Below are 22,223 nucleotides of genomic sequence, written 5' to 3' on the forward strand. Positions count from 1 at the left end.
TTGGGTGGGGGGCATAGGGACTCCTAATTATTATTATTTATTAACATGTATTTATATAGCGCCAACATATTGCGTAGCACTGTAAAGTAACTGTGATTATACAACTACATCACATGAATTACATACATAGAATATATGGAGTAACAAACATCACAATCAATACAGGTACAAAGAGGTGAGGAAGGCCCTATGCATAGGCATACAGTCTAAAGGGAAGGGAGTAATACACAAGGTGTGGGAGTGGGCAAGATCGAAGTAAGTGGGTGAGAAATGTGGTGTTGTATGTGGTGTTGCGTTTGGTAGTTAAGCAGAGTGAGGGTAGGCTTCTCGAAAGAAGTGCGTTTTCAGAGATTTTTTGAAAGCAGAAAGGTTGGGAGAAAGTCGGACAGATCGTGGGAGAGCGTTCCAGAGGAGGGGTGCAGCCCTTCCAAAGTCTTGAATGCGAGCATGTGAGGAGGTAATGAGAGAAGAGTTGAGTAGCAGGTCAGTAGAGGAGCGAAGTAAGCGAGTGGGTGAGTATATAGAGATGAGTTCAGAGATGTAGGGTGGAGCAGAGTTGTGAAGTACTTTGAAAGTCAGTGTCATTAATTTGAATTTGATTCTGAAAGGTAACGGAAGCCAGTGCAGGGATTGACAGAATGGCGAGGCAGAGGATGAGCGGTTGCTGAGGTGTATGAGCCTCGCAGCAGTGTTCATTATGGACTGGAGAGGTGACAGTCTCTGGAGGGGGAGGCCAATTAAAAGAGAGTTACAGTAGTCTAGACGCGATATGATGAGAGAGTGAATAAGAATTTTGGCAGCGTCTTGGGTGATTGATCGTATTTTGGATACGTTCCTAAGGTGGAAGTGACATGATTTAATAAGTGACTGGATATGAGGAGTGAATGACAGGGCAGAATCTAGGATAACCCCAAGGCACCGGGCCTGGGGAGAGGGGGTGATAGTGGAATTGTTAACTATGATGGATACTTCGGGGATGCTACTGGTGTTTAATTGGTTATAAATTGCCTCAGACCCCTTGACTGCTCCAAGCTTGGGTAACATTTTTCACCAAATCAAAGGGCAAATTTGCAGTGTAATCAAGACACCACAAACTATCCAAAGATTCTCCCTTAAAGTGCTTGTTGTTGTTATTTGTGCCACCCTGCTGCAACTGCAGGAATCATTAAGTGAAAAAATAACAGTGAAAACAAAATGCACAAAGTACTTACAAAGAAGAACAGGTTGAAGACAAACAGGAAATATTTGGTAACGCTCAGGCAACCTTTGATAGCCATCTTGCTTCTCTTCCTGTGTGAGGGAAAGAAAGAGAGAGAGATCATTTTCTGTATCTCATTGTGTGACTGCAACTCAACTTCAATCTAAATTCATCAAAGTTGCGGCCTTGCCGTCTGCAGCGTGTATGACGCGTGTCTGGCCACAAACACACATTTCCCATATTGCACCTATGTTTTACATCTAGTAACCCATAGCGACCAATCAGCTGTGTTTTTTAAAGGGAAACTTGACCCTAAGAAATAATTCCAAATCCTATTTTATGATGTTAGTCAAGCAAAATAAACTTTACTTCCACACTATATAAATAATTTAAATCTTGTTTCTTTTAGTCTGGCAATTCACAATGATGTGAAACAGGCAGCAGCCATTTTGTGGACACTGTTATCTTTAGATCATGCCAAAATCTTTTTTATGCTCCAGAATGGGGGACCTGATGGCCCATGCACTGGCTAACTAATTTAATTGCTGAGGAGCGAGGGGGATTGTGAGGAGTGCAATGGCATCTAGTAAGTGCAAAATCGAAAGTCAAAGTAATTGCCTGCCCCATCTCTGTGCCTAATAGGGATGGGCGAATTTTTTTGCCTTGTTTTGCGCAAAAATGACACCCATTGACTTGTATGGCATTGTGCATCAAAAAAAAAAAAGTTGCGCGTCCAAAAAAATTTGAAAAATACAAAAAAAAATTGACACCCATAGACTTCAATGGGCGTTGGCGACATTCCGCCAGCGGCAAATTTTTGGCGAAACAAAACGGGTCAAATTCGCCCATCCCTAGTGCCTAAGGCAGGGGTCTCCAACCTTTTTGACTCATGAGCCACATTTAAAGGTAGAAAGAGTTGAGGAGCAACACAAGCATGAAAAAAGTCCTTGGGGTGCCAAATAAGTGCTGTGGTTGGCTATTTGGTAGGCTGTATGTGGACTGACAGCCTACAGGAGACTCTGTTTGGCAGTACACCTTGTTTTTATGAAACCAAACTTGCCTCCAAACCATGAATTCAAAAATAAGCACCTGCTTTGAGGCCACTGGGAGCAACACCCAAGGGGTTGGAGAGCAACATGTTGCTCACGAGACACTGGTTGGGGATCACTGGCCTAAGGTATAAAGGAAGGGCAGACAATATATGATTGACAGTTGTAACCAGTATATAACAGGTACAGGCAGAGTAGGATTGCCCCACTGGGATACCAGGAAAACTCCAGGTGGGCCCAGGTGTCAGTGGGTCTCTTGCTTCTCATCATTTGGTCTATTTTATGATCATTCCCTATTTCTTTACAGGAAAAAAGATGCTTAATAATGAAAGAATAGAGTATAGTATGTACAGAAAAGAGACTAGGAGAATAAAGAGGTGAGAAGAGGAGGTATAATCATTTGGAAAGTGGGCCCTCAGCCTAAGGACTTCTGGTGGGCCCCTGGCGTCTCAGTCTGACACTGGGTATAGGTATGGGACCTGTTATCCAGAATGCTCAGGAACTGGGGTTTTCTGGATAATGGATCTTTCTGTAATTTGGATCCTCATTCCTTAAGTCCACTAGAAAATCATGTAATCATGAAATTAACCCAATAGGCTGGATTTGCTTCCAGTAAGGATTAATTATATATTAGTTGGGATCAAGTACAAGCTACTGTTTTATTATTACAGAGAAAAAGGAAATCATCTTAAAAATTTGGATTATTTGAATAAAATGGAGTCTATGGGAGACGCACATTCTGTAATTCGGAGCTATCCGGATAATGGATCCCATACCTGTATAGATAGTTTAATAAAAAGAAAGAAAAAAAGAATTTGAGTTTCATGTTTAATTTTAAGAGGACTTTTGTTATACAGCTTTTTATGTTTGGGTGACTGGTCCGCTTTAAGAGCTGATCTGTAAATTCTACATGCTAATTGGTTGCTATGGGTTACTAGACAAGTAGCAAACTTCAGGCTATTTAGTACATATAAGATTTACAATGGTGATTTGTATAATTTTCCTTGTAATCAAACACCTGAAGGACAATGTGCAACTTGCGATGTTTGTATCTATTCCAGTAAAACTAGCTTGCATTTGTATCGAAAAAGTGCAAATGCCTCATATGCTACGGTACCTGTGGAATCATACGACAGACTCTGGACTGGACTGGGAGTCAAAATAGGCCCTGCCATTCCAAGTACACAGAGGCCCAAGCAGCCCCCTACCAGCCCACTATATGGTAACTTTCTATGAAACCATACCGCAGCCCCTCTGGCATTTGCCAGAACCCACAGATTGCCAGTCCAGGCCTGCAGAGGTACATTTACTGCAGCACAAGTTTGAGGCTTTGCATGTCCTTCAGTACCTATTAACCAAAGTTTGACTGCTCTGACACCAAATGGGATGGGATTTGTGTGTACAACAGAATAAACATACCTGCGTTCAAAGAGAGAAAAGGAAAAAGCAAACATTCCAGAAAGGGGGTTAAAAAGTTGATTTGAGAAAAACATAGTTTAACACTGAACCCTGAATGTGTTTTCCAACTTGCACACAGGTAGACCCTTCTGACCAAAACTGACCACGGACCTACAGGGGGTTCTTCTTCTGCACAAAATGTTGTATTATTTTAAATGTAACCGTGGATCTGGTAGCAATGCTCTGAACCATCAGCTAAGGAGAGCAGAGTTAACACTTAAATGGCTAGCACCACACAGCAAGCAAACATAGTGGATTCTGGGAACTGAAACCTGACATATTCCATTTCCTTTCAGCGCAGCATTACCACTTTGTTTCTATAAATATATGGCACTGTTCTAACATAGAGGAGTCTATAGTAAAAAATACATTTTGATAATTGCTACTTGTAAAGTCATCATAGATGGCTTTCTATTTATATTAATGGGAAGTAGCACAGGTCCCCTTTCCCTGATGTCGGATCAAGCAGAAGCAAAGAAGGGTGCAGCCTGGGTGAGCTAATGAGCCAATATATATGCCCTTGTAAAATTTCTCTGGACCTGACAAAAAAAATGTATATATTTGTGTGTGTGGCCAACCGTACACTGTCTGGAAAAAAACAGGAACCTCACGCAACCACACTGCCAACAGGACAGTTAAGGCACGTGCCCCTTTAAACATCTGCATTCTTTAACAAGAAAAAACAGCAAAGAAATGTGCAGAGAGATCTGCCAGATTGGGGTATTTTTCTCTGGGGCCCTTTAAGAATGAAAGGTCAGCACTATTTAAAAGAACAAGCTTTGTGTTAACAGTGTAATCCCTCAGGTGCTTAAAGTGTCTCCAGCCGTCTAGTATATCAACAAATAATTTACATGTGCTGCAAAAAAACAAATTCCGCGTATTGGTAAAAATGTAGCAGTTCGGCATTTAGCAACTAGTATTTTTTTTTATTCAGCTGATCAGTTACAGAAAGAGAAAAATACATTTGCTTGATATAATATCTAGTAATGTCTTTTTTCATTTTGGGTTTGACTATTAGGAGAAAACTACAACACCATTCTGGTTAAATAACTGGAATTTCAGCTCTTTAAGTTTCCAAGAGTGACTTTTTGCCGCCCCTGGTAAGCTGCCGCCTCAATTTGCCTCATGGCAGCAGTGCAAATTATCAAGTCGAAAATGAGGTTGGCCTGTAATATAAGCTGATGCTACAGGGCTGATTATTAAATTGTGATGCTAATTGCACTGGTTTTTGTACTGCCATATAGTAATTATCTGTATTTATTACTATTAATTACAATAAGTCTTATATTGTGACATTTCTATTCTATGTGTACTGTATATTGTGAGTGGGTCCCTAAGCTCAGTAAGTGACAGCAGCACAGAGCATGTGCAGTGAATCAGCAGAAAAGAAGATGGGGAGTTACTGGGGCATCTTTGGAGACACAGATCTATACTGCTAAAGGGCTGTGGTTGCCTTGGGCTGGTACAGAAGCACAAAACATAATGTACAACATTTCTAGCTCCTTCTTTAGTTAGGCTTTATTTCCCCTTTATGTGAGTTTCCCCAATGCTTGCAGCTGATTGCCCTTGAGGGTAATTTTGAGCATTTGCTCCCACCTACAGAACACCCCTCAAAACACCTTATGAGCCAGTACCCTTAACAACTGAGGTTTCCTGGATAGATTTGCCTGCATTTTCTCAGTTAACAAACAAATGTGAGTTTGAGTGTTACCGAATGCCCAAAACCATAAAAAGCCCCAGCCCCATAAACTGTGTTTTTCCTTGTAAATCCGGGTGATCTACACAGAGGTGAAAGGGGACATACCCCTTCCATGGATTATAACTCTATAGCTTGGCAGTTAATATTTATTTTTAGGTTTGAGTCTCGCCACCGTTGGTTTGCATGCAAATATCCCTGTGTTATTTGCTGAACACATCTGTGTTCCACAATTTGCATGTGCCAAAAAAATATCTTGCATAGAACATTCCCACTTTCACAACAGAAAATAGTGATTCAGCCAAGTTCAAAATCCGTATGGGTATTTCTGTGCAATTAGTTCACCTGCTGCAGGCCGGCATCTTGAGTTGAAAGCAAGAAGGTCAAAAAGTCTTCAGTAAAAAGGCTTAAGCCAGGTATCCATGTCCTGAGTTGCATTTGACTTCTGGTGGAACTCCAGAATCTCCATTGTATGTCCAAACAACCAAAGGTCCAGCCTACCTCAGAGTACTGAACAAAACATCTATGCCACCTCCATGTAAAGTTAGGAGGGCAGCATTAGGCAAGCTCATAGAGGACATTTGCCTTTGGTTACCAGCATCAGGGGGACCATTATTGGGGGGGGGGATACAGTACAGATTAAAAAAAAACTAAAATTATATTATATTGTACAGTATAACAGTTATTAGAAAGTTTCAGTTTAATACACAAAATCCACAAATAACCATAAAATATACCTTTATAAACAGAACGTAATAAATAATGAACCAAGTTTTATAGTACAGGTACAATGATATCATAAGTCACCTAGTAGTTCCATGGCCTGTATAAAAACAGGATATATACTTTTTTCTAACTCCAGACAGGGCTAATAGGGAGTCATACTGGATGTATATTAATACTGTTATAATATCCCCAAAATAATATTGTTAGGAGAGTGATGTTTTCACAGCTGATTGATAAGAGCAATATTATGTTACAGGCATATATAATAATGAGTAATGTTTCCCCAGCTAGGATATTAAGAATTTAGAATTAAGGATATAAAACAGAACCATGCAACCATTCGACTTAAACCTTTAATTGCAAGCATCCATGGAACTGTAGTGCTGATATGTCAACTAATGGCAACAGCAGACAGATTTGCCAAGATTAAAGGAGAACTAAAAACTAAGAATGAATATGTCTAAAATGCCATATTTTATAAACTAAATTTATTGCACCAGCATAAAGTTTCAGCTTCTCAATAGCAGCAATGATACAGAACATCATACTTGTCGCAGGGGTCACCATCTTGGAAAGTGTCTTGCAACACTCATATGCTCTGAGCTGCTAAATTTAGTGGTCGTCGCAAATTATCAAGCAGAAAATGAGGTTGGCCTGTAATATAAGATGATGCTACAGGACAAACTCTGGTTTCATGTAGTAATTGTCTGTATTAATTGCTTTCTGAGCTACCATCTAGTAATTATCTGTATTAATTACTAATCAGCCTTATAGTGTGACATTTATATTCTATGTGTACTGTATATTGTAAGTGGCTCCCTAAGCTCAGTAAGTGACAGCAGCACAGAGCATGTGCAGTGAATCAGCAGAAAAGAAGATGGGGAGCTACTGGGGCATCTTTGGAGACACAGATCTCTACTGCTAAAGGGCTGTGGATGCCTTGGTCTGGTACACAACACAACATTTCTAGCTACTTCTTTAGTTAAGCTTTAGTTCATCTTTATATTTGTTGAGAAAAGCTTATCTCCTAGTTCGATTCCAGATTTTTCCATAATGCCAGATGCAATTCAATGCAAAACACGGGAACTGAATTAGGAGAAAAGTTTTCTCTCCTAAGACTGAATCTTGACCATAAGTTTTCACGTGATAACCATAAAATGACATTTTCTCATGGAACTGAATCCTGCCCATTGTTTGCTGCTTTTCTCAGTGAGAACTATAGTTATCCAAAACCCTGGTATGGCAGCAATAGCTTCCCATTAAAGTGCGGTTAAAACTGCTGCCCTCTGAAAGGCGGCTTTGTCATTAATGGCGTATCACTTGGGAAATAGCTATCTACTGGATATGCAGTAATACGAGAGCTAAACTATACCAGTGCAGCTAACAAAGGCTTCCAATTTGTAATGAAAGTACAGATCTGATTGTTGTTAAGGGTAAATGCTTTGGTGACAATTAGCACCCTTGTTAGTAAATAAGTCCTGTGGAAAGGCATTTTGATGGACACAGTAGGCCTTATAGTTGCTTGACCTATATGAATCCGTCAGGCCAATAGGTTGGCAATAACTTGACACGTACCAAACATTGATCTAATTTATCCAATACATCCATCCATGAAATCATATCTCAACTTACATCACACAGAACAAGAAACATAAAAATAATGGTATGGATGTTCAGTCCAAGCACAAAGAAGGTTGACATGATTTATGAAATGCAATTCAGGATGCAGGCTGCAGGAAAATGGAATCTGGCACTGTGATCAAAATGATAAAAATGGAAATGTTTGCACAACAGGAAACCATAAAACTGTGCAGTACACCTGCAACCAAACCTTGTCTCCAAGCCAGGAATTCAAAATGAATATCTGCTTTGAGCAGGCCCAGACTGGCAATCTGTGGTTTCTGGCTAATGCCAGAGGGCTGCTATAAGGTCCCATAGAAATTCAGTATTTAGTGGGCTGGTGGGGACTGTTTGGGCCTCTGTGTGGGCTGATTGGGCCTCTGTGTACCTGAAATGCCAAGGCCTATTTTAATTCTCAGTCCGGACCTGGTTTTGAGGCCACTGGGAGCAACATCCAAGGGGTTGGTGAGCAACATGTTGCTCAGGAGCCACTGGTTGGGTATCACTGCTCTAGAACCTCACAGTTTCACAGGCAGTTTTCCAAGCCTTCATGGTCCTCCATTCTTTGTCCCATGCAAGGTGAAACCCTAGCAACAGTATGTATTAAAAAAGAAGTTTGCCTTTAAGCACGTTATATAAGGGTAATAATGTTCCTCCTGTTAAGGATGTTTGGAGTCATTGAAGAGTTCCATGACTATATAAAGACACAAGTCCTCGGCCCAAGTGCTTTTATACAAGTCTAAGGGGCAGATTTACTAAAGGGCCATCTCCACCGAAAAATTGCCCGAAATCCAATCCGTAGGGACATCGCCAATTTACTAACAGGTGTAGAGGACCATTCGCTAGCAAACGAGACTGTTGCTAGTGCAGTTTCGCGCAAATTTTCACTCAGTCCTACATACTTTCTCTTTATTAAATATTTTTGCGTTAACAATTTTTTACCAATTGAGGGATATGCCACATTTGTTTTAGGGTGGGCTCATGTCTAGGGCATTAGAAGATCTCTTTTGTCTTTATTTTGCCTACTTGGACATTTGCAATAATAAGTGCCCACTTCAAGCATTTGCACCAACATCTCTAATAAAGACCTCCATACGACCAATGTGTATCCGCCCTATTCAAATTAACCTAAACTTAAGATTTCTAATAAAGTTTTGATAGGCAGAATTGAATGCTAGTGAAAGATTGCTATGAAATGCTCGCACTGACGAATTAATGCTAGCAAAACTTCACCAGTGTTTGGCTGCTGAGATGCAACTTTGCATTTTAGTGAATTACCGTAGTGGTAGCGAATTTTCGCCTGAAGAAGTGGCACAAAGTGTGGCGGATCGTTGGCTGGCGGAAATTCGCACTTTAGTGAATTTGCCCCTAGGTGTCTATAATGTCCTCATAATATAAATAACTCACAAATAGCACCATAGTCTTATTTGCTAAAAAGTTATAGATGTAGTGACAGGAACTCCTCCCATAAGGCATAGAATGCTCTATTAAGTACATCTTGTAACCTCTGGGTTCTCATAATTACTGCAGAATTATACCATCTGCAAAATCACATTAAATAACATGAACCCCTTAACATAAATATTATGCACCCCTACTGAAAATGCTTTAATAAAAAATTGCCTAATAAAAGAATACCTCATTTCAAGCAAATTTCCAGTATACATTTATTAAAAATGTTCAGTGCTTTTAAAGTGATTTATAAAAACAATTCCTATTGAAAACAGCATTTGCTCAAACCTGGTTGGTGTTTTTCAAACAATGTTGCAAAAGTCTTAGTTCCACAGCAAATACATGACCTGGGCAGGGTCAAGTCTTGTACCCTCTTCCCAAACGCACCTCACCCCTTCTGTTATACAAACAGCTGGACACTTCTTTAGTGGAATGGAAAGGCCCCAGACACTTTATTTACACATGAATTAACAATCACATATCTTAAAGGAACAGGTAAGTGTGAAAAAAAAAAACTGGGTAAATACATAGGCTGTGCAAAATAAAAAACGTTTCTAATATAGTTAGTTAGCCAAAAATGTAATGTATAAAGGCTGGAGTGATTGGATATCTAACATAATAGCCAGAACACTACTTCCTGCTTTTCAGCTCTATAACTCTGAGCTAGTCAGCGACTTGAAGGGGGACCACATGGTACATATCTGTTCAGTGAGTTTGCAATTGATCCTCAGCATTCAGCTCAGATTCAGAAGCAACAGTTATGACCCATGTGGCCCCCCTCACGTCTCTGATTGGTTACAGCCTGGTAACCAGTAAGTGTAAACCAAGAGAGCTGAAAAGCAGGAAGTAGTGATCTGGCTATTATATTAGACATCCAGTCACTCCAGCCTTTATATATTACATTTTTGGCTAACTAACTATATTAGAAACATTTTTTATTTTGCATAGCCTTTTTATTTACCCAGTTTTTATTTTTACACTGAATAATTCCTTTAACATTTCAAACATGTTAACAATATTACCAATGTCCAGTGGGATCCCCACCCCTAGCCCCTGAAGGCTGCTTTGCTACTGGACCTATCCAAATCCTGAGGCTAGTCCCCTTGTTTTGACTTTCCCCTCTTAACAGTGGCCAATACCCACAACCCCTAGCCTCAGACCTACCAACCTTCCGCCATAACCTTGTTCTCTGGCTCTCCGACCACCTACCCTCCTAATCGGCTGTGACTCATTCACCCTACCTCCTTATATCCCCACTTAAAACAGGGCAGGTGGGTGGGCAGTTCATTTCAAATGGCGCAGGCTCCTTTCCCGTTCCTGTCTTTTCACTCCCCGCCACCTCCACAAGACTACAGTCCACACAATCCCTTGCGCCACATTTCCGGTGTTCCCCTTCCTAGCCCGGTCATGGCCCTATCCCTCCAGTCTCCCCGGGCCTGCTGGTCTGTTAATCAGCTGCCTTGTCTTACATTGTATCAACAGTCTTTTGGGGTTAACTTGACCTTTCAGCTTCAAGATTTCCCATTGCACCCAGCACACATCCAGGACTTTCTTTTGTTCAACTTCTACTATTATATTTGTATACCTTTTGTATTGTCTATAACTGAGACATGAGCATAATGATCATGATGATATTAAAAAGTATTTGGGGGTAACTATTCAGCTCAATTTACATTGTGCATATGTTTATCTGGGTGAGAATGATTCTAACACATGTTTGTCCAGTCTGTGGTTTTCTGGCCATTGCTGGAGTTAAAAAAAAAAAACAGGAGGGATTGTGATTTCCCGATGCACTTCTCTGGATAATGAAGTTTACAGCTACAACTGATGAATTCCAGACTGAACGGCCCATCGTTCCTCTACTAAATGCCACAGCTGAAAGAACGTGCGTGCGCCTCCCTGTACCAAATCATTTCAAATAGCAGATGCTATTCCCCTTGGCACAGCAACAGTCAGCTAAAGGCCTAGCGTACATAATTATGACAATGAAGCAATTAGGACTGTAAGTTTGTTTAGGATGGACCAGGAGAACATTAAGGCTAAACACATGTGGAGAGAGGAACTCTGCTGCATTTAACTACCTAATGATCATTGGGGGCCACATGTTTACTGTACAAAGGAGGGAAAAAAAGAATACTCTCTGGCAATTCTCTCAGCTGATGGAATGAGTAATGTTTTCATTAACATACATCACTATCTCGGACATAATGGCCAGTCAATTAGAGTGGGAAATTAGCCTGAGGATTTATTCAGCCCCTCGATTCACTACATTAACTGTACAAATGACTCTCCACTCATACTGGATATTACAGGCAGAACTCTCATGTGAAGAGTGTATGGACTTTCCACTGTTTGTTTCCCTTTAAATACCCACAATGGTAACATACAGGCTGAACTGAGTAGCTCATACTATAATGACAGCTCGGTGGAAGTCAGTTTCAGATAAGTAGAAACTCATCTACAAAGTAACCCTTAAAAGGGACTCTGTCATGGGAAAACATGTTTTTATTCAAAATGAATCAGATAATAGTGTTGCTCCAGCAGACTTCTGAAATCCGTTTTTCAAAAGAGCAAACAGATTTATTTTAAATTTAATTTTGAAATCTGGCACAAGGCTAGCCATATTGTCAGTTTCCCAGGTGCCCCAGTCATGTGATTTGTGCTCTGAAAATCTTAAGTCACTCTTTACTACTGTACTGCACATTGGAGTAATATCACCTCCCCCGCTTCCCCCCCCCCACCAGCCCATCAGCAGTACAATGGGAAGGTAACCAGATAACAGCTCCCTGGTAGATATAAGAACAGCACTCAATAGTAAAAATCAATGTCCCACTGCAACTCCTTCATAACACTGAGTAGGAGAAACAATAGCCAGTCAGAAAGCAGTTCCATAGTGCAGCACTGGTTCATGAAGAGGCAAAATTACCTAAGATGGCTACCTACACACCAATATTACTACTATAAAAAATTCACTTGTGGGGTTAGAAATTAAACTTTACATGGTAGAGTGAATTATTTGCAGTGTAAACAGAGTAATTTAGAAATAAAAACGACACTATAAAAATCATGACAGAATGACAGTTTCCTGAATGCATATGACTTTTCTATATTCAAATTGGAATTTCCACAATTAAAACAAGGGATATTTAACAGGAGGCCATGGGGAGGGCCAACATTCTGTATGACATCACGGTTTAATATCATCTTCCAACTCCCCACACACACACACATCTGGTCTAACAGATAATCCACATTTACAGGAACAGTGCAGTTACGGCTGTATATATGAGCTTTCCTGCACTGTGCAGTAAAATCAGCTCAGGAAGGCATCACTGTTGGTGGGTAAGTGTACTGGAAACACAGCTGGATAGCTTGGAGTGAAGATCAGCAGTGGGAATATAAAAGACATGCCATAGTGCCCCACAATGAGCAGAATGGATCAAATTTACCCTTTCTTCACTTCATATGCCTCCATATTTATCAGAGCAGTTTTTTTTTTCCTTTAAAGAGATTGTTCGCCTTCAGATTAACTTTTAGTATGGCATAGAGAGTGATATTTGGAGTCAATTTGCAATTGGTTTTCATTTTTTATTATATGTGGATTTTGAGTTATTTAGCTTTTTATTCAGCAGCTCTCCAGTTTACAATTTCAGCAGTCTGATTGCTAGGGCCTAAATTACCCTAGCAACCATGCATTGATTTGAATAAAAGACTGGAATGTGAATAGGAGAGGGCCCAAATTGAAAGATGAGTAGTAAAATGTAGCAATAACAAATAATATGCAGCCTTATGGAGCATTTGTTTTTAGATGGGGTCAGTGACCACCATTTGAAAGTCGGACAGCAAATAAGGCAAATAATTCAAAAACTATTTTGATGAAGTCCAAATGAAATGTTGCTTAGAAGTAACCTCTCAACAACATACTAAAAGTTAACTTAAAGGTGAACGACCCCTTTAAGGGCAGTGCCGTGGTGTAACCCATGGCTTTTTTGCATGTTTGCCTATAAATATAAGAATACATGCCTATACAGTACTTATAGGCAAACATGCAAATATAAGGTCATTGTGCTCACCTGGAAAATACATTCAACATAGTCAAGGGAAACCTTTGAGGCTGTAGCACCTGCCCATATCCCATCTAGGGTTCAACATTCAGCAGCATTAAATAAAGCCACCACCTCATTCAGCCACTTGTGATTCTTATCTAACAGACAATGGAACGTTTCCTAGGGGTTTACTATATCAGTGCTATAACTGGCTTGCCCCATGTGAACTACTAGTTCACCAACGCCTTTAAATGACTGAGGCAAGTACCGTATGTATTTTGCCTCACCATTTTCATGTTTCAGGAGGATTCATTCTTGCTGTGACCCAACTGCCAAGGACTTCAAAGATAGAAAGCTGCTGTAAGAATCGAGTCTGTATCTATGACAAAAGCCGAGTTTGGATTTATAGTTAATTCCTTAAACTATATCTAAAACAGAAACTATCCTAAAACAGAAAGGCAGCTATCCAGTAGGTAGGTGTGGAGGCCTTCCTAGGATTGTTTCTGCATTACAGCAAAATCCTTGCTTCTGTCAACATTTTATCATGGATGGCCACAAGCCCCCCAAGTTACCTTTAAGAGACAACTTCTTGTTTTTAAAAGGAAATTGGACCCTTTTAGGGTAGGCTTTTCACTAGCAATCTTCTTGTCGCCCTGAAAAAGAATCCATCGAGTATATGACAGTTGGAAAATGAGTCACATACACCGTGACACAGTGAACTCTTGATTACATAGGATGGGGTTCCTTTACACTAGTGCTTTTGTTGGAATGTTTTTTTCTCAACATAAAAAATCGATATGGGGATATCTTTTTGCTAAATAATGCTGCAGCAAATGGAAGGGAAAAAGAATGTAACACCCCACCCCCATGCCCACCCTCTTCTTTCAAACATGCGTTGCATTTTCCCTACACTCACATCTAATTGTTTCCGACCCTCATTAGCCAGGCGTGTAAGTAACCACAATGGAAAAGAATAATGGCCTCACAACATTTACTATTAATGCTTCTAAAGCAACATTCAAATACATTAATAATAACACAGACTTTAAAGCAATGTGGAGAAATGTGGTTATTTCCAGGTAGACTAAAAGCTACATCTAGTTAGGCTGCCCAGCCTGGTGTTCACAAACTTAAACAGTTACATTTATCATATGATTGGGTGGCAATGGGTCTCCTGTTGATTAAAATAGCATTTGTATTCTGTTATTCAAATCAATCTTACAGAAAAGAGCAGCTTATTTTGGGCTGGGATATAGCTTATCTGTAGTACTGGTAGGTCAATTTAAAGTACATCCGTCTTTTCACGACACGTGTTTAACATATGGCATCAACTGGCTAAAGATATGCTAACAGCTTTCTGCATGATAAATTGTAAAAATTCCCATGAGGTGGAAAGAATCGCAAAAACTTGCAAACCGTTAACACAACACAAGTGTTTGGGGTGTTTTTTTTTATTATTTTGCTTAGCAAGAAACAGTTTATCATTAAAACTTTGAGAAAGTGTAAATAATGGTGAGACTGTTTCTAAAGTGGCCGGCTTCAAATTGTAGATCACAGCCTCTTTTTTTCTATGTCCTCCATGTTACTACTTCCTTTTCAAGACTTTTAGTTATATTTCAATATGAATCCAAATTCTACCATATCTTTTATTTTACTCCTCTACTGCTACTACATAGCTTCAAGGTATTTGTTTTGTTGACACTTTTATGCTCTTTTTGCCCGGTGTTTGCTTTGGGGATCTAAAGGTGTGTACATACCTAAGGATCTACTGCTCAGGGTTCACTTATGACATCATGACATGCTGGTGGGGATCATAATGAGAAAATCATTCCACAGATAAATCAATGATTTGCCAATTTAGAATTGACTGGTCCGTGTGTAAGCAAAGTTTCTACTTCTTCTTATTCTGCGCATTCTATTGTTAATACCATTTTCATTTATTTACACCCTAGATCAGTAACTACTGTACTTTAATTATACACCCAGGAATGACTGTGATTGTTTATAACAAACTTGGAAAGACAAAGTGGGAATGTAGAAGGCAGAACAGTATCTATAAAAAAAAATAACATTAAGATAATATAAGATATTTCTGGTAGATAGCTTATACTGTATAGTTTATAACAATATTGCAAAAATACAAGTAAATATAAGAAGCTGGCATTTTAGGATGCAGAATATAGAACCTAAACCACCACCTGTTCTTTATGGGGTGAAAAGGAAACGCATACTTACAGTTTTACAGAAAGAGAAGGCTTGGTTAGATGCTCAGTGGTACGTATGACAGTTGCTACTAGAGTCAGTTCTGTGTATGACAGATATATTATCTAGAATCCATTGCGTGGGCGACAGTTGAGCACATCACTCATTTCTATGTACAGGAAATAACCTGGGTCTAAACCGGATTGTAAATGAAACCAAAAAATGACATTGATGCCAAGATTATATGTCAGCTTCCTATACCTCTTGTGTGATACAATCCAGTGCAGACGGGGCATCTGAGTGTTTACCCCATAATACAGAGTGGATTTTAGGGGCTGCATGTATGTAGGTAGAAATATACAGAACAGTGGTCCCCAACCAGTGGCTCATGAGCAACATGTTGCTCACCAACCCCTTGGATGTTGCTCCCAGTGGCCTCAAAGCAGCTGCTTAGTTTAGAATTCCTGGTTTGGAGGCAAGTTTTGGTTGCATAAAAACCAGGTGTACTGCCAAACAGAACCTCCTGTAGGTAAGGATGAGTGGGGACCTGCTTTACTGACACAATGGAAAAATAAGATCAGAAAAACTCTTGCTGTGATTCACAGTGACATCAGAAGATGAGGTCCCAGCACCAACGTGTGAATGCAAAGTAGTGTATTTCATTTATGGCTTAGAAATATATCACTGGCTAGAGGAAAGTCCAATATTGCTTCTTCCATCTGTTGCAGAAATGTAACTTCTGTCATCCCCAGATTCAGTGTATGTCATGTTCCATGCAGGTTAATACTCTTTAACCTAATTGCAGTTTGCCTCCATTACTTTACCATCCCCTGCAATAACAAAGTCTGACTTAGTGAGTACATTTTATAGCCCTCACGAGCACCTTTCAGGAAACAGGAGATAACATAGCATGGTAAATAAGTCAGGATGGGAAAAGTTCATGACCCCTGGCTCGGCATAACAAATATTCATATGAAATACAGACAATATTTTGCTTCATGCCATGAAATGTGCCATTGGACTACAGACACTGTTTTTGTACATGCTGATACACTGTGGGTGGGGGTGGTCTCTACGCCTACTTGGTGCAATAAATAGAGGCATCTGTACCAAAGTTTGCACAGATTTACATAAGAGAGAGCTCTCTGTGAAAGTAGAGCACTGTACACTGTGCAACACGGTAAATATTTGCCCACTTGGTCCCATGTGTAACAGAACATGTGCTGTGCTGAATTCAATACTAATGATTTCCCTATAAATCTAAGGTTACTTTAGACTAACCTTAAAGGGTAAATATACCTTTATTTCTTTATTTTCCCTTTTTTAAACGGGAACTAAAGCCATTTATATCACTATATCACCCCCTGCAGAAGCCTCCATCCACCCAAACTGCAGCACAAAGTATCCCCAGTACGGATACTAGTGATGGGCGAATAAATTAGCCAGGTGCGAATTCGCAGCACATTTCTGTGTTTGGCCGTCAGCGAATAAATTCATAAGACTGTGGTGAAAATTCAACCACTGCGTCAAAAAAATGTAGGCCTGCGTCAGAATAGTCACATGTATAAAAATTGTCGCGTGTCAAAATTAATCGGATGCCCATTGACTTTAATGCATTTGGACAAAATAGGCACAAGTATAAAAATTGAATTCAATATGTTTTGTGAATTTTTCACGGTTTCGCGAATTTGGCTGTAAATTCGCAGATCACTACAGATAACGGTTCTTTATGTATTTTCGATTTTCATACCTTAAAGTTATTAGAATGGTTTTGCTTCCAATAAGGATTAATTATTTCTTAGTTTGGATCATGTACAAGGTCCTGTTTTATTACTACAGAGAAAATGACAATTATTTTTAAGAATTTGGATGAATTTTTTTATAATGGAGTGTATGGGAGACGGCCTTTCCATAATTCGGAACTTTCTGGATAACGGGTTTCTGGATAATGGATCCTATACCTGCACCTGTTAATAAAATAGCACCGCAAGCTTGATATCCTTTTCTCAGCTCTCTGCCAGTGGCTAGAGATGACACACACCAACCCCGCTGTACTACTCTGGCAAAGATAGCAGTATTGGGGATCCCGACTCATGCAGTTTGGGAGGCAGGATGCCTAAGTTATTTATTGAAAGGCTTTTAATTTTCTTTAATTGATATATTTATTAAATTTTAAGACTTTATTGTATAATTAAACCCTTCTTGCTTCATTTTCCCTGGATTCTAGTTGGTATAGACTCAGCTTGCAGTTCAGCCTTGTAAAGCCCCAGTTCTTCTCTGACTGTTTGGCCACAGCCAAGGGCGTGTGTGAACTGATGCTTTTGAGGAAGTGACAGTAACAAACAGCAAGCACTGGCAGTTTACCGGCAAAGCCGCAGTTGCCTGACTCACACACATTGCTGAATTCTGGCAAACAAGAAAGCACTTATTGAACTTTATTGAACTTGCTCTCTATAATTATATGTACTTGAGATTAGCTGGTAGCCATAAAACAATTCTTCTGACTTATACATTTTGCTTGGCAGCCTCTCACTTTTCCTTTCTCTCTGTTATGCTAAGAAACATGGATACAAGCTTGTGGTTTATACCAATTCACCAATGCCAACAGCACTATGGCTTTCTGCCTCCTCTGTCCGTAGAAAGTGTGAATTGTCACTGTTAGTGGAAAATCAGTTGACACGATTGGTTAATAGGAAGTAAGACTGTAGGGAAAACCCCAGAGATTAAAATGAAGTATTTTTAATGCAACATAAAAGCCTCGCACATTCATAAGTATTTGCATTATTTTGCATTCCTAATGCAGTTGTGTTTTTGAATTAAGCAGCCATAACAAAGAATCCAAGAACTGGGGTGTTACTGCTTCACTGTAGGTGCAAGGACGTTAGAGGTTGGTTGAACTGGGGCACCTTAGTAAAGCCTTTTTCCTACTACTTAGGCCTTGTGGATGGAAGCTCCACACCAATACTTCTAAGTCAGTGAAAGGGAAGAGAGGAAATGTCTATTTCTTCAAGCAAGTAAAGCACCTTTAATATTACTCTCTTTTTACTAAACGACTACAAATAAAACCCAGGGTGGGTTGTCGTGCATTCCAGAATACATGGTTGATGCACCCATGTAAGGGGCCCAAAGGCTCAGTAAGGATTAGCGGACCAAGGAGGAGACACCAGTCCAACACAGTTCAAGGTAACCAACAAGGATGAGGCAGAAGAATGGTCAAGTCCAGGCAGGAGGTTCAATGCAGGCAGAAAAGGTTCAAGACGAATAAACAGGCCGAGGTCAAACACAGGAATCAGTAAATAGAATCAATAAAGCACACCCAGGAACACACAAGGTAGAACATATAATAGGGCAATGTCTGTAGTGTCCTGGCATCTTAAATATTTCTCTTTTGGCGCAAAAACGGACGTGATGACGTCATGACGTTGGCGTTGTGACACTGCACCCATTCTGACGCTGCATCCATTCTGATGCCGGCATCTCGACAATGCGTCCACTCTGACCCGCTGGCGATGGAATGGAACGCGTGGGATCACTGGGCTCCGCCATCTTGGGAAGGCAGAACGGGGCCGCAGTGAGTCTTCCTTACAACCCACATATCAACTGAAAAGCTCATTTCACCAATTACATCGGAAAAACTTGTTACCAGTAACTAAAGTTCAGTAGGGCTCAAAGAAAAAAACCCAACATATCAAACTCGTGACCACCTGCTTCAAAGGACCTGTTGCCTTCACATAAGATCTCGCTGAGATTTCTCCCAATGTGGCAGACAAACTTTAGAAGAAACTTGATTTGTTTAACAGTTGCTTCATGATTTTATGGAAAGTCTTTGTAAAGTGCTGCAGCTCTTTAGAAATACAACTGAAGATACTTTATATTCAGATCTGTTGAAATATAGAAAGTGTACATATGTTGCCACTTCTTCTATTTAGTACATGTAGCTGATTCACAAACCATCCAGCAAAGATATGCCTGGCCAACCTCATGGTAAGGAATATGTGCTCATAAGTCTCTTGCTGAACATAAAGCAACATGCATTGGATTGATTTTCAAAGCAAGTCCCTTACATAATTTCTATAGAGACCCATTAATTATTTTCAGCAAGCCTCATTGCCTAAAACTTACATTTTATTGTTGTGAGGTCACAAACCACTGGCTTACTGGCTTACTATAGAAGATACTGGCAATATAATCACTATTTAGGCACCCATTTACTAATTGGCAGCCATATCAGTCATCAGAAGAGTCCCCCAAAAAAATCTGCAAGCAAGAAAGTTCTCATGTTGACTGAGGTGCAAATCAGCGTTCAACATTTTTTGTAAGACTTTTTACTACGGTAAATACATAATTGCTATGGCATTAGTCATCACTGCTCTGCAAGTAATGGAAAAGAATAGTCATTCAAACAGGGCTGCATTTGAATCTCTGTGCCAAACACAAATAACTGCAATAAGGGAAACATATTCTGGGTAAAAAAAAATTAACCAATAAAAAAAATCCAAGTCTGCCTGACCAACATCTCATTCCCAAATTAAAAGTATGAATAAGAAGTTGATCTTCCCTACTCTACTCTACTCCTCTGGGAAGGTTGTCACTACATGTTCCTACATTGTTGGTGGGATTTGCTTCCATTTAGCCGTACAAGCATTAGTGAGGTTGGGCACTGATGTTAGTGATCAGTTCTAGCTCACAACTGATATTTCCTATTTATTCAGCATGTGTTCAGTTGGATTGAGATCAGGGTTTTGTGCAGGCTAGTCAAGTTTGTCCACTCTCATCTCAACAATTTCATTCTGTACCGACCTCATTCTGATCCAGGGGGTGTTATGTGCAGAACAGGAATGAAATTGTCAAGAATATCATTGCACACTGTAGCCCTAAGGCTTGCTTTCTACTGATCGAGAGACCCTAGCACAAACAATGGAAAACAGCTCCAGACCATTACTCTCCTCCACCAAACTTAGCCATTGGCATTATACATTCAGGCCAGTAGTGTTTTTCTGGCATCTGCAAAACCTTTTCTGTCAAACTGTCAGATGGTGAAATGGCATTTATATCACACCGCAAGATGTATGTTGAGTCCAATGGTGGTGGAACCAGGGGCGATCCTGGCCCCTCCGCCACCTGAGGCAGCAGCAGTTGCTGCTGCCCCCTCCCCCAGAAATTAGCTCTTAAAGTACCATGAGCAGCATTTTTGCTGCCCCTGGTACCTAGTGGGGCTCTGCCGCCTGAGGCAACAGCCTCAACTCGCCTCATTGGCGAAGCACCCCTGGGTGGAACTCCCTTCTACTCTTGACACTGTACATTGTGATGTTATTTGTATTTATTATTTGTCTGATCATCTATAAAAAAAACATACACCCTAGGAAGAGGTCTTCTGCTGGCATTGTTTCTGGAGACAGTTTGGAAACTCAGCAGTGACTGTTCAAACTGAGGATATTTAAGATGCAGTATATTTAAGATACTTTGCCTAAAAATGTGTCCCAATACATTTTAAACTTAAGCTAATTTGTAAATGTAAGAGCAACATTTCCTTTTCTTAACTAGAAATTCTACCTTTACATTATAGGAAAGCACAACTGGGCTCCCTACACACAATGTGCCAATCTGAGTACAGAAGAGGTAAGCAATGTGTGTAAAGGTGGAGGCATTGGAACGACTGTCTTGGTCAGGTGACATCTATCACACAGGCACTGACACTAAACTATTAATATTCACCTATCCTTACATGATCCTGCAAAATAAAGCATCCAGTCTCTCCCCCTTTGTCCTCCCCTTGTAAGGCTAAATGGAAAATAAAAGAAGTAAGGGGGGGCAAGCTGCAAGGGGGACACGTGTTTTCTTAACCCTCTGGTTTTGATTTCAGCTTGGCAAGTAATTCTCCCCGAAGAGTCTTTCCAGCCTGCTCTCCCTTTTCCTGAAAGCTCTGCGCTGAAAATTGTTCTTCTGCAGCATTCAGAACTTTATGTGAATGGATTAGAGACCTAATGGAGCGCACAGCATGGGTTTTTTTATGAATAGAATGTTAGAACATGGTTCAAAAACCAAAGGAGAAACCTGTTAACCTCCCAAGATGTTTGTATAGTATAAATCTCAGCACCCCTAGACAGTAAAAGGGAGTGTGTGTGGGGGGGTTATGGGATTGCTTGATTAGTTGCCTCTATGAGGCAGGTTTGGCAGCCCCCTTTAAAAAAAAAGTATATCAAAGGCAGTGGCCAACGGGGATATTTTGTTTGTTTCCTCCAGAGGCAACGTCGGGCAATTTAGAGATATGTTGGTCATATCTCCAGCCATTTAAATTATTTAAAATTTTTGGGAACAAATCTCCCCGTCGGCCACTGCCCTAAACCACTTGGCACGAGGGATCTGTTAAAGCATTTACCCCCAAATGTAATATTTGTCGTTATCGCAGCACGCATTCGCACTTTTGCGAGTATATTTGCACTAAGCGGAATGCAATATTTTTCGCACAGATATATTACATAAGCACAAAACAATCGCAATGAAAGATGTTTTCACTGGAAAAAAACTAATAACCATGTACCTTTACCACATATAAAAAAAAAATGCTGACATATCTTTACCACATATAACTTGACCACATTTTTAAATTACATGAAGAATAGCGAAAAAACTTACGCAATGCGAACGGTGGAATTGCTCCACGAATATCTTTCTGCAAAAGTTGTACATACACCTTCTTCTCACAACACTGATAGCAAAGTCACGTGAACACAATTACATTGCGATTAGATTGCAAATAACATTTGCACTGAACA

The 22,223-nt window shown here is 40.0% G+C and overlaps 1 protein-coding gene across 2 annotated transcripts in view; it reads right to left on the reverse strand.

Moving 5' to 3' along the window:
* The window catches only part of cd37.L (CD37 molecule L homeolog), a 70,217-nt gene that overhangs the window by 28,462 nt on the left and 19,532 nt on the right, over positions 1–22,223 (reverse strand). The window contains exons 1-2 of one of the 2 annotated variants that reach the window (XM_018224211.2): positions 15,481–15,576; positions 1,212–1,290 (exon numbers count right to left, since the gene is read on the reverse strand). In XM_018224211.2, the coding sequence (XP_018079700.1) occupies positions 1,212–1,277 (66 nt within the window). In that variant the 5' untranslated portion in view covers positions 1,278–1,290; positions 15,481–15,576. 2 annotated transcript variants of the gene reach the window in all.

The sequence above is a fragment of the Xenopus laevis genome, chromosome 7L, assembly GCF_017654675.1.
Source record: "Xenopus laevis strain J_2021 chromosome 7L, Xenopus_laevis_v10.1, whole genome shotgun sequence".
Classification (NCBI taxonomy): Eukaryota; Metazoa; Chordata; class Amphibia; order Anura; family Pipidae; genus Xenopus; species Xenopus laevis.